This window comes from Odontesthes bonariensis, chromosome 16, assembly GCF_027942865.1.
Source record: "Odontesthes bonariensis isolate fOdoBon6 chromosome 16, fOdoBon6.hap1, whole genome shotgun sequence".
In the NCBI taxonomy this organism is placed as follows: Eukaryota; Metazoa; Chordata; class Actinopteri; order Atheriniformes; family Atherinopsidae; genus Odontesthes; species Odontesthes bonariensis.
Window position 1 is genome coordinate 10450195 of NC_134521.1, and position 12838 is coordinate 10463032.

At 42.0% G+C, this 12838-nt stretch overlaps 1 protein-coding gene across 1 annotated transcript; it reads left to right on the forward strand.

Annotated features, from left to right (window-relative positions):
• On the forward strand, positions 1-11112 carry LOC142402218 (transmembrane protein 47-like). The gene is made up of 3 exons (XM_075487781.1): positions 1-331; positions 4143-4283; positions 10290-11112. The coding sequence occupies exons 1-3, from the start codon at positions 115-117 to the stop codon at positions 10469-10471; spliced, it is 540 nt and encodes a 179-aa protein (XP_075343896.1). The 5' UTR covers positions 1-114; the 3' UTR covers positions 10472-11112.
• The last annotated feature ends 1726 nt before the right edge of the window (positions 11113-12838 follow it).

Here is a 12838-nt window from a genome sequence, read left to right on the forward strand (position 1 = left end):
GCACACGCGCGCACACACAGCATTGAGGGTTATGGTGGGAGAAGACGCAGTCGGACCTTCAGCGAGCTCTCCTGACAGTGACTGACCCGCAGCCTTGGACCGTGTAATGAGAAGATGTCCGTGAACGAGGTGTACGTGTTCCGACCCTTCAAGCTGATCGCTCTGCTGTGCGTCTTTCTGGCGCTGTGTTTGGACGTGGTGGCTCTGCTGAGTCCAGCGTGGGTCACCGCCGAACACTTCTCCCTGTCTCTGTGGGAGACCTGCAGCCAGTCCGAGGCTCGGGATCCCACAGAGGAGGCTCAGTGGAGCTGCTTCTCCACCCTCACATCTGGTAGGAGATGGCGGCTTGTTTGTTTATTTGCTCCTTGTTTGTCCTGATATTTTCATGTTGTTGAACACACAGAGATGGAGACAGAATCACGCGTTCAGACCTGTTGTTGCACAGTGCTGATGTCTGACATGGTTCACGGACAGCTGTACTAAAAGGTTGAGATTGGCGGATTTTTCAGGGTCTGTTAAGGTTTCAAATACATTGAAAATGGTTTATTCAACTGTAATAATCGTCCCACTGGCTGCCAGTAGTGGAAGAAATACTACTCTTAAACTTTAAAAAAATACTCTTATCCGACATGTAAATACAATCGACAAAATATTCCTAAAGCATAGAATTAAAAGTATTAAATAGAGACAAAAATGGCCCCTCTGGCTGCCCTGTTGTTGTCTTTTTATGCTTGGATTGTCATTATTAATGCATTAGCATGCATCTGCTGTAAAGGAGCACCATAAATTGGAATAATTCATGCACAAATTGTGGAGTAAAACCACTTAGCTGCGTCCCACCCCGTCTGGCACCCCCGGCCATCCTCATCCCACAGGAGGGATTCGTTTTACTGTAGTTGGCTTGTAGGCCAGCAGCTGAGGCTCTCTTGTGCTGCTGAAATTTCCTTTGTTCATACCAGAGAAATGACATAGAGTCACTCTGAGAAAAGTACATTGTGATGCTGAGCCTCGCCAGCTGCCATAAGAGCAGGAATGAGCCGATTGAGCTTTGTTTTAAACCAGAGAGGGCTGGTGAGTGGGTTTCATTTTTCCAAAGACCATCTTACCGTTTGCTTTTAGGAAATTATAGCAGAATATAAAAATATTCCCCACCAGCAAAGCAAATCCACCTGAAAAGCAGCCGATTCGGAAGTATTTGCTCAGTGATTGGTGCAGTCGGTTGTTTTTTTTTTTTAGATTGAAGTTAGTCTCAGAGACTTGAAGGATAAAAGAGAACTTTATAGCATTCATGGTCACTTGGTGAAACATTTTTTTTTTTGTTATCTTTTTGCACTTTCACAACTGAAAAGGGGGGTTTCGCCGCTCTGGTGAGGTGGCTGACCGCTCTCTGATATTGTGGAATGTTTCGGGGTGAATAGGAGGCGGGTCATTGCTTTGAGTGTGTGCAGAGCTCATTAAAACAGCAGCGGAGGGGGGGCGTTGAGGGTTAAAGGTGCAGTTAGCCGAGGGAGAAGACTGATTATCTGCGTGTTCTTGTGCTTATCCAAAGATATTTGAGTTCCAGTTTATTTTTAGAGTAACGTTCAGATAATTGAAGTAATAAAATCACGACAGCCGCCTCTGAGAGTGCTGTAAAAACATTTCTGCAACGTGACAACACTGTTTTTGTGGAATTAAAACCACAGATTGGACTAAAGATGGCAAACAAAAGAAACGTCCTGAAGACTGGATCGAATTGAGCTCAGATATCAGTGATGAAATGGTTTTTTCAGGAGCCCAGAACGCCACAGACAGACACACCCGGCACAAAACATCAACAGAACTTTGTTTAAATCGAGGTTTGAAATATGCCGTTTTAACAACTGTGGAGGTCTTTCCAGGCGAGTTAAATGAAGAGTTTAACTTTTCCAGTTTGTTTGGAATAAACAGTGTAAATGTTGTGGTGAAAAGCCACTTGTGGTTGAAAGAAGATGGAATAAAAAGCTGGAAAGTCACAATTAGAGACTCACACCTCAGGAGCTGGAACCCTCAGGGAGACGGTGCTAAACAGGTTGATTTCCACGCCGCATGGAACAGCTCAGCACCGGCAGTTTGTGTGCCGCACAGAGACACTGAAAGCTTTATGTTTCAGATCATTAATCCACACACAATATTCCAAAGAGACGAAGTCAAAGCAGTTTTTTGGAGTGATTCAAAGACCCCCTTTGTGCTTGGTGAGAGCACCTCTAACAGCTGTGTGTCCTCTGATGCTTGTGTTGGCAGAAACAAGCTCAACAAGGCTGGAAATGGAGCTTCACAACACAGACATTTTCATTTTCTGTGCTCAAGCTGGGTTACTCTCAGACATTTATGTAGTTTTCCCAAAGGCACTCCTGTTTTTTTTAGGCAGTATGCTGTGGGTCATTGTAACCCTTAAGCTTTGGGAATAACAGCCAAATAGGACAGTCTTTAGTTGCATTAGATCGGAGGGTTTTGCTTCATTCAGATGGCTTTTTTGCACATTCCCAGGAGGATGTCCCGTGCCTTTTAGTGAGAAATGGCTTCTGTCGGCCCACCTCACCACTGGGGTCTGATTAGTGGAGTGCTGCATTGAAGTTTGTCCTTTTGTTATGTCCTTCCACCTCCACAAAGGAACGCTGCTTACAGGCCTGACCAGGACCCTTCATCCTTTATTACTCACTTTGTTTGAGCAGCGAGAGATGAGCAGGCCTTTCTTTAATCTTCCTCAGATCTTGCAGAACTACAACCAATAACATGTTTTTTTGTTTGTTGTTGTTGTTGTTGTGACACATTCTCAGTTCTGTCCAATAAATTCCAATAGAAACCATTCAGGCTCTATTCAGTAGAACGCAGCGGCCGTGGTGTTTGTTTGGGATGAACCAGTGTTCTGCCTACACATAACAATCATCTTAGCAAAAAAAAAAAAAAAGGTCTTTACAGTTTGTTACTAGCAGCTTACTAGCAGGTCCCATTTCTTTAGTTTTATCTGCGAAAGATGAATAAAGATAGCACAGTTTGACATAAAGGAGTATTTCTACAGCCGCAAGGTTATTCCTGTGGAGCTTTTGGCCTAAAGCCGGGCAAATCCTAGCATGGGGTGCACCATGTTGTTAAGAAAAAAGGTAACTGAACAAATGGAGGGCAAAGGAAGAAGTGTCAGCCTTAAAAAAAAAAAAAAAACTATCTACAGCAGATGAACAGGATCTGAAAGTGATGTCCTTAAGAGGAAAAAATCCAGCAAAGGCCTGAGAGATGCATCTGGACCTTCAGCTGATCCATCTGCTGTTGGCCCAAGCCTCATCAGAAATGGGCTCCATGGAAGGGTGGCTGTCAAGAAGCCGTTCTTAAGGAAGGGAAACAGGGAGAAAAGGCTGAGCTGTGCCAAAGGACACAAGAAGTGGGCTGAAAATCAGTGGCAGCAGGTCTGATGGAGGGATGAATCCTCCCCAGAGCCCGGAGCTCAACATTACTGAAGCAGTGTGGGATCATCCTTACAAAGAACGGAACAAAAGGGAGCCCACATCCAAAGAAGAGCTTTGGGATGTCCTTCAAGAAGCCTGGAGAACTATTCCTGAGGACTCCTTAAAGAAAGGACAGAAAACTCGTCTGAGAGGGTTCAGGCTGTTGGAGAATAAAGGAGCTCAGAGCAGATATTCCCTTTAAAGCTGCTCAGAACTGAACAAACTCTGTTTCTGCCTCATATTCTGTATTTATATTTATGTTTTTGGGTTTTAATAAATTGCTGCCCCTGTTTTACTGTTTTCCTCCCCACATCTAAAGAAACGAGGGACTTTTGCACTGTACATTGAAACTTTTCACAAAGTCCTAAAAGGAAGACATTGAATGATTAAAAAAAAACATTGAAACAAGTAACAAAAAGGACTAAAATAGAGTTTAAATACTTAAACTTGTGCTGAGGCTCAGTACTGTATAGATTCTTTGTGCAATAATGTGTATTCAGGCACAAAGTTCCTTTCTAATCTAATTTCTGGGACTTTCTCACAAAGCAGCTTCTTGTTACTCGTCTCCATGAAGGAGACTTGAATTTGTTCTCCTTCACTTCTGTGTGAAAGATTAGCTCTTTTCTCAGTGTTTTTGAGGCGGGATGCTCCTCTCTAACCTGCTCGTGTCCTGTCCCGCAGATTGGCAAATCGCCACCCTGGTGCTGCTGGGGGTCGGTGCAGTCGCAACTCTGGTGGCCTTTTTGGTGGCCTTCATTTCCCTGTGCAGGGGGACCCAGAGACAACACTACCGCGTCGTGGCTGTGTTCCTCTTCACTGCAGGTACGTCACCTTTCCCCCCCCCACAGCCTCCTTTAATCCCAGTGCTGCAGCACATGGTGGACGAGCACATATGGAAACAGAGAGCCTCACTCGTTCACCACAAGAGTTTCCACACGGCCATGTTTTTTTGCTCACATTAAGCACTGGAAAAAATGCCCCTCCAAAAATAAGTAAAAAAAACAACAAATACGAGACGATTTTTGCTTGAAATAAGCAAAAAAATCTGCCAATGGAACTAGTGAAAATTGGCTTGTCAGGATTTCTTAAAATGTGATATTTAGGACTTTTGAGTTAAAAGTGATCTTGAAATTAGTTTAAAAACCTCTTCAAATGAAAAAAAAAAAGCTTGTTTCATGTGAAATATGACTCAAAACAAGATGTTTTCAAGACTTTTTCACTTAAGAAGATATTCAAGATGTATTGTATTAAAACAAGTCCCTATATCTTGCTGAAATGGTACTTCTTAGGCAATTGTGTCTTATATCAAGTGTAAGGAGATACTCAATGAGACAAATATACTTGGTAAGATTTAGATTTTTTCAGTGAGTACATGCATTGCAGAAATGGCTGAATGAGGCCTGCCGGTTGAGCTCATTTTTCTGTGGTGTGGATCTGGAAAGCTGCTTGGCTCTCAAGCCAAGAAAAAGCAGCCGCAGAATATGCAGACTTACCAACTTAGTGAAATCACTGAGAGGGAAGAAAAGCCACCACAGACTCCCTCGCCCATCATCGCCTCATAGTTGGAACGCTTCTTTTGAATTCCTTGTGACAAAGTCCTTTGGGTAAAACCGAATTTCAACACCAAGATGGGAGGATCTAACTATAAAACATGTAATTAAGTTGAATGGTCAAGACACATTCCTCCAAGTACTGTAGTGGCATTATATGTTTGCTGTTTTTTTTAACAGTGATGAAACACTAACCGCTCAGCCACAGTTCTGCCAGTTTCCACAATAAAATGTAATTATATGAGAAACAGACGTCCTGTGCAAAACAAATTAATATCTTCTACAGTTTTGCACTGTGCCTTTAAACCAGATTTTAAAAAAAAAATTATTCTGCATGAAGACTTGAAACAGAGACATATTTCCTGGTATGTTTATGTCTGGATTAATAAAAACAGGATATATATACATCTGTTTGTGAGGTTCAGGGTGAGCAGATTACCTTCAGACAGAGATAAGCAAGCTACATGTTTAACAGACAGATAGTATCACTCCTCTCATTAGCAGAAAGCAATGTCAAAGAGACACAACTGTTGCAAAATGTTACAAAAATAAGACAAAATAAGGATTTTCCAATCATGTTAACCCCACATTTCACAGTACACATTCAAAGCTTTAACAGAACACAGAAAACAACAGTAGAAACAACCAAGATCTTCTCTAAAAAAGATATGTAAAAGCAGATGTTGCTCCAAAACCTCTGTATATTGTTAATGGTGCCTTCACAGATGCTATCTGCACTAATGCTCCCCCACATCACAACAGATGCTGGTTTTTGAGCTGTTACAGCAAGCCTTTACCCGCATATATCTTTAAAGGGATAGTTCGCCTCTTTTGACATGAAGCTGTATGACATCCCATATTAGCAATATTGTTTATGAACATATTGCTAATACTTACCCCCTGCTGCGTCCTGTGAGCCGAGTTCCAGCCTCGTTTTGGCGTTGACGAAGGTAGTCCGGCTAGTTGGCTGGGGTGTAAAAAATAAAGCGTTTTGCTTCTCAAAACAATATGCGTTCAAAAGAGTAATACATTTGCATCACAAAATCGTTCTCCAGGAAAAAGTCAGACCTCACAATCGCTTGGCACTATTTTCTCTCCCTTCGTATCACTGCCTGCTGTGTAGACCGTGCAGACCGAGCAGTCCCCTGCTTCCAAGCAGCAAACACCGTAACAGGCGCGGCTGTCAGCAGGCGGCAGCACGCAGTGATACGAAGGGAGAGAAAATAGAGCCGAACGATTTTGTGATGCAAATGTATTACTCTCTTGAACGCATATTATTTTAAGGAGCAAAACGCTTTATTTTTTAAGCCCCAGCCAACTAGCCAAACTACTTTTGTCAACGCCAAAACGAGGCTGGAACTCGGCTCACAGGACGCAGCGGGGGGTAAGAAAATGTTCATAAATGATATTGCTAATATGGGATGTCATACAGCTTCATGTCAAAAGAGGCGAACTATCCCTTTAAGGAGATCATCCTCTCTGAGATGCCTTTTTGTTAAACCCAGTAACGTCTCAGTGTTAGTTAGCTGGACTGAGAGGAGCATCATGACGATGCCGGTCAGCCCGTCCAATGTTGGACATTTCCCATTCGCTGTGGCTCTTTCACAATGTTTATTAGGGCTGTAGCGATACACGAATGTCACGATACGATGCACGATATTCAGCCAATGATTCGATAAGATTCGATACACTTACATAATTTTCTGAGAAGATTTTAAAGGGACAGTCTACAGCTTGCAAATGCTGGACAAACTAAATCAAAGATGTGGTGAGAAAATTAGTTTAATTTACTTAAACAGTTCAAACTGTAGCTTGCAAGCCTTTGAAAGGTAAATAAAGTGCAGTACCACAATGAACAATGGAGAGTTAATAATTGCAGAAAGTGGCCTGTTCTGAAGATTCTTTGACAGCTTTTTTAGCTTGACAAAAAAAAAAAGAGTATCGATACTCACGGCTGAAAAATCGGGAAACAAAATGTCGATATATATCGCAGTATCGATAAAATCGCTCAGCCCTCGGAGCGACTGCGTTCACGGTGAAGGACAGTGTACCATTTCTACCCAAAGTATTTGTCTGTCTTTGTTTTAAAAAGAAAGAGCAAGATCGCTCTTCCGTTTGCTCTTGATGTCAGAGCTCGGTGTTTCTGTGATTGTTGAGCCTGAGTCAGACTATAAACAGGAACCAAGTGAGACTGAATGAAGCTGCACACTATCTGTCATTGAGGCTCCTATCTATAGGGCTGTGTGGGTTTATTAGAGGTTTAGAAAGCATGGGCAGGTGCACGTGTTCAGGTCTGGGTGTGCAAACTGATTCGGCAGTATGGTCCTATAAATACTGCTTACTGGGTTAACTGTGCCAAAGCTTTTTCTTTCTGAATATTAGGATTTATTTGGATGGAATAAGTACTTAAAAACTCCTTCTCTTGTAAAACATATATTATTATGGGATTATTAGGACTGTGTACTTCTTATATTTATATATAATTTATTCAAAATAAAACTTTTAATCATTTTTATGATACTGGGAAATGTATTAACTAATAGCAAACTTTTTTTTTTGTAATATTTTGAGTGAGATCTGTGACTTATTGGTCTGATCTGAACTCACCTATTTGAATATTTTCAAACCACAATTTGCTTTAATTTTAATAGCATGGCTCTGAGTCCAGGTCCCGGTCTGCCTTCAGTATAGACTTGTAACTTGTAGCTTGTGTGCCATCATATCCCCAGAAACAATAAAATGTATAGTTTCATCAACTCATACGTTACTTTTGTACTGCTGTGAGTTCAATTCAGTGAGTTTTTGTATACTTTGTACAAAGCAATGTAGTCCAAGTAGATTCCCTGTTCTGTGTCCCTTTGTTGCAGGCTCATTGCACATGGAAAGACTTAAAGTTTGGATCATTCAGTTTTAAAGTGCAGATAGTTTGTATTACTGTAAAAATCTGCATTAAGTAACAATCTGCTATTTAAGAATGTTTAAGAGAAATTGTAAGGAATGTTTGTCTTGTTCTGTGAATGAAAACATCAGCCACAAAGGACCTCTGTAGTCGGCTCAGCGGCTGCGGCTTCGACTGTTACCCATTTACTGAGAAGCGTGGGAATGCTGTGTTATCCTTTCCTGTGTGTAATTGCTTTAAGACCCTTGCAAGAAAAAGGTCTCCGTGCAGACTCGCAGTCTTCAGTGGAGCAGCAGCAGAAGGGCTGGACTGTTAAATGCCCCTTGGCAGTGAGACCGTGACTGTATGGTATTTATTTTCTGTCCAGAAATATGACCTCAGTGGACAGCGAGCTCCGTCTGGCCTCCATCAACACAGCCACAGTCTCAGGCTACCGTCACTCATTCCTCCCGCCCCACTGCTCCGTCCTGTAAAAAGGGAAAGGTAGAGCCATATTTACACAAAGACCTTTCCTCAAGAGTCAGCTTGGACACACAAAAGGGAACTGAAGCTGTTGGCTTGAGAGGTGACTGCAACACGCCTTTGATCCTTTCACTCCAGGAGCTCGTGGTGCTGCACAGAGGATGGAAACATTAAAACCTCCCTCTTTGTACGATGACTACTGTTTGCATTTCATCCAAACTTCACACAGTTTAAGAGCTGCTCAGGCTTTACTTCTAGATGACAAAGTGCTGCTGCCCAAATGCATGCTCTTAAAGGGATAGTTCGCTTCTTTTGACATGAAGCTGTATGACATCCCATATTAGCAATATCATTTATGAACATTTTCTTACCCCCTGCTGCATCCTGTGAGCCGAGTTCCAGCCTCGTTTTGGCGTTGATGAAAGTAGTCCGGCTAGTTGGCTGGGGCCACAGAAATAAAGCGTTTTGCTTCTCAAAACAATATGCGTTCAAAAGAGTAATACATTTGCATCACAAAATCGTTCTCCAGGAAAAAGTCAGACCTCACAATCGCTTGGCCCTATTTTCTCTCCCTTCGTATCACTGCCTGCTGTGTAGACCGTGCAGACGTTTTTTTTTTTTGTTGTCGTTGTTTTTTTAATGTCAGATTTCTGCATGTTATATCCATTTGTCATGGTGTATTGTCTGTATGTTTTTTTCATGATACCTGCCTTAGGACAACAAATTAAATTTAGCAACTGAGCTAATTCTGGCATATTTACATTGATGCTCTGCTGATATGTTGATTAATGTGCATTGTCCTAATCAAATAAATAATAAATATAAAAAATAAATAAAGACCGAAGTGCAGGCCGAGCAGCAAACACCGTAACAGGCGCGGCTGTCGGCAGCACGCAGTGATACGAAGGGAGAGAAAATGGGGCCAAGCGATTGTGAGGTCTGACTTTTTCCTGGAGAACGATTTTGTGATGCAAATGTATTACTCTTTTGAACGCATATTGTTTTGAGAAGCAAGACGCTTTATTTTTTAAACCCCAGCCAACTAGCCGGACTACCTTAGCCAATGCCAAAACAAGGCTGGAACTCGGCTAATATGGGATGTCATACAGCTTCATGTCAAAAGAGGCGAACTATCCCTTTAACTTCGGAAAAAGTGTGTAAACGACCTGCGTAAATGATGAATCCCACTCGTGCGTATCTAAGTTCACGTGCACGAGGATAGTAGATTTGCAGACTCCACGCCCTAAATTATACCATATAAGGCTGTGCTTCCTCGCTCCTGTGCCAGGAAGTGTTGAGAATAGACTATTAAAAAATATTTATTTTATATTAATTTTATATTATATATATTATATTAAAGGTTTAATTGTAAGCTTTGCAGTTTTAGAGTAACCACATCATCACTAAATGTTGTAATGTTTTCAGAAATATTCAAAATTTTAAAGAAAAAGTTGGTTTTTTCCTCTTAAAACAATACTATTGCTCAGTTTTAACATGCTTCACCCTTTGTTTGTACTAAATTTCCAAATATTTAGAAGGAAAATGGCTGCCTTTGGGTATTTTTTCCATTTTACCTGGTGTACTAACCTTCTGGCTCCACTGGTAGAGAAAGGAGTTGTATTCATACATAGTTTTTGTTCAAATCAGCAGATTAGACTGTTAAAAAATATTCATTAAAATACTGCAGTTGTGTTATTAAAGTGGGACTGAACATATGAACAGTATTAAAGGTGCTGAAGTGGGGTTTTTTTATGGTGGATTCCTTTCATCACTGATTGCTCAGCAGATTATTTCCTCAGCTGATTTAATCACATGGTCAGTGAGTAACACCCGTCTCAGGTTCTTTGTTTATATGAGTGCAGAGCTCTGTCTCTGATGCAGAATCAGCTTCTCATGATACTGTCTCTCTGTTTGCAGTGGTCCTGCAGGCCTGCGCTCTGGTCCTCTACCCGATCAAGTTCATCGACGGGACGGTGCTGCAGACGTATCATGAGTTCAACTGGGGCTACGGGCTCGGCTGGGGAGCCACCATCTTCATGTTGGGCGGAGGGATCCTCTTCTGCCTGCGGACGGACATTTACGAGGATGCGATGTACTAGTCGGTTTCCAGCCCAGCTGCTGGAAGTGCACACATAAACACACAGACCCTGTTTCTCAGCTTCTCCTGCTGCCTTGCTCTCTCTCAGTTATTTTTAGGCAGGTTGTGAAGTCCTTATTTAGGACAGGGCCATGTGAGTAGAATGTCCGCCCCCTCCTCCCTCTGCCCACATCCACTCACCGCTGCCTTTCCCTCCGCCTTTCTGGTATCTGGGTCGAGGTGGCAGCTCTAAAGCGCAGAGCTTTCTGGACAGGCTTGAGCCACCATTGCTGGACGTTTCCACCCAACCGGGATGGTCTATTGTTAGTGAGAAGCGGCACAGTCCTGAACATGCAGTGGCTGAATGTTTAACAGGGCTGATCCATCTCCACATTTCCTTTTTTTTCTCGATGTTTTTGTACCTTTTTCACGATGATCAGCTTGTTGTTAACGTATTTATAGCAACATTTTCTGCTTCAGAACAATTGAAAACCTGAACTCACTCCCTATATTTCAGCTTAAATATATTTAGTAAGTGTAAATTAGCCAACTTTTATATATGCTATCGAGTGTGTTGCTGGGTTGGAAATTCAATGTAAATGTGTACAAAGTATTTCTATCTACACGAAGGACCTTTCAGAATAAATAACATTAGTTTTGGGAGCATTGGGAGTGTTAATTGTTGTTTGCGGTACTTGGATTTGGCAGTTTGTGGCTTATAAACTGACCTTTGACAGAATGTAAAGGACCCCCCCCCCCCCCCCCCCCCCCCCCCCCGCCTCTTTAGACTGGACAGCAGTGAGACAAAAATCCAAACCACTTTCATTATCCAGAGTGCACATTCCTCAGAGGAGACCGTGGCCAGGCTATTTAAAGGGATACCTCCAGGTTTCCAGCTAGCATTATATGAAACATGAGTAACATTGTGTTGGTGACCACAAGAGGCATTTTGCAGTCATATTTTACAGTTGTCTGATAGTTGGCTTGCACAGTTTATATTATTAGGGGTCACGTTTGTTAATGCACATATATCACAATTACTAGTGATGAGTTTAACATTACAGCTGCTCTTTGTGATATTTAAAAAGTAAGAAAACTCCTCTTTTATTCAGTTTTTCCACTTTGTTTAAGTGTGGGACATTTTGAAAGGTACGCATGAAATTCACGGGTGTTGCCACGCTGGAGTTGGCTGGTTTAAGTCTGTCTTCCTACGCTTTCTCTGCCCCACAGAGTTGGAGCTGCTGCTGCCGCCGGTTAAAGAATCTGCAGGAAGGGAGAAGCATTTCCCACAGCAGCAGCAGCGTGAAAGCTCAGCAGCTGTGAACAGAATTTACACCAGAACAAACAGCTCCCAGGGAAAAGAACACAAATTATTGCTCCATTTGCACCTGATAAATGGGCTCTGCGAGTCGTTCGGCGTTGTATTTTGAATGTTCGAGGTTAGTGATCATATGATAGCTGTGTGGAATGTTTGAAACGTGACTCACAAGTCAAAGGTTAAGGGTTTTTTTTAATGTCACCTTCACGTTTAGCTTCTAAAACATGACATAGATGGGATCGTGTTACCTTTCTGTCCCACACACAGTACATGTAAGACAGGTTGTTTTAGTTAAATATTAGAGGAGTACACATTGAGAGCATTTGGAGAGTTAGCAAGTAAAACATTTACTCAGGACCTTTTCATAGATGAAGGGATTCACATGCTATAGTGTCTTAGATGATCATTATAATATGCATATTTACTATCCAAAGCTTGTTTTTCTCGACTTTTATTCAGCAGAAGCTTGTAGAATATAGTCAATCTCTAGTTTTGATGTGTTTCAAAGGTCAAATGTGGAAATGCCAGTGGGCTCAGCACTCCACCCGCACATTTCCATCTCCACTGGCATTGCATCCTTGTGCTTCGTAAAGAGATATGAGCAGCTACATGAAATGTCTCCCCAAAGGCATTGTTTGGGTGTTCTGGTGGAGGCAGTTGCTAAATTCCCCGGTGCCGTGGCTGCTGTTTACGCGTTAGGCTCATTTAACCACAGCCTCGTTAGTGGTCATCTTCCTCCCCCTAGTGGTCAAAATGTGCTGTGAAGTTGTGATTCTTTCTCAGACGAACCATAATATTCATGGTTTTATCAGAATGGTGATTTATTATTATTGATTTTATTAAGATATGCTGCAAAACAAATGCTTGGCACACGAGTTTAAGCATGGCAGATGCAAAGATTGTCTTAATTCTAACCCTAACGCTGCCACAAGAAGAGCACCAGAGTGCAGGGAGACCGACCTGAAACGACCAAACCAAACTGTTTGTAATGATTTACATCAAACCTACATCATAGATTATGAACAAAGACTCATTTGACTAACTTACCACTGCTTACCTCTGCATCTCTCA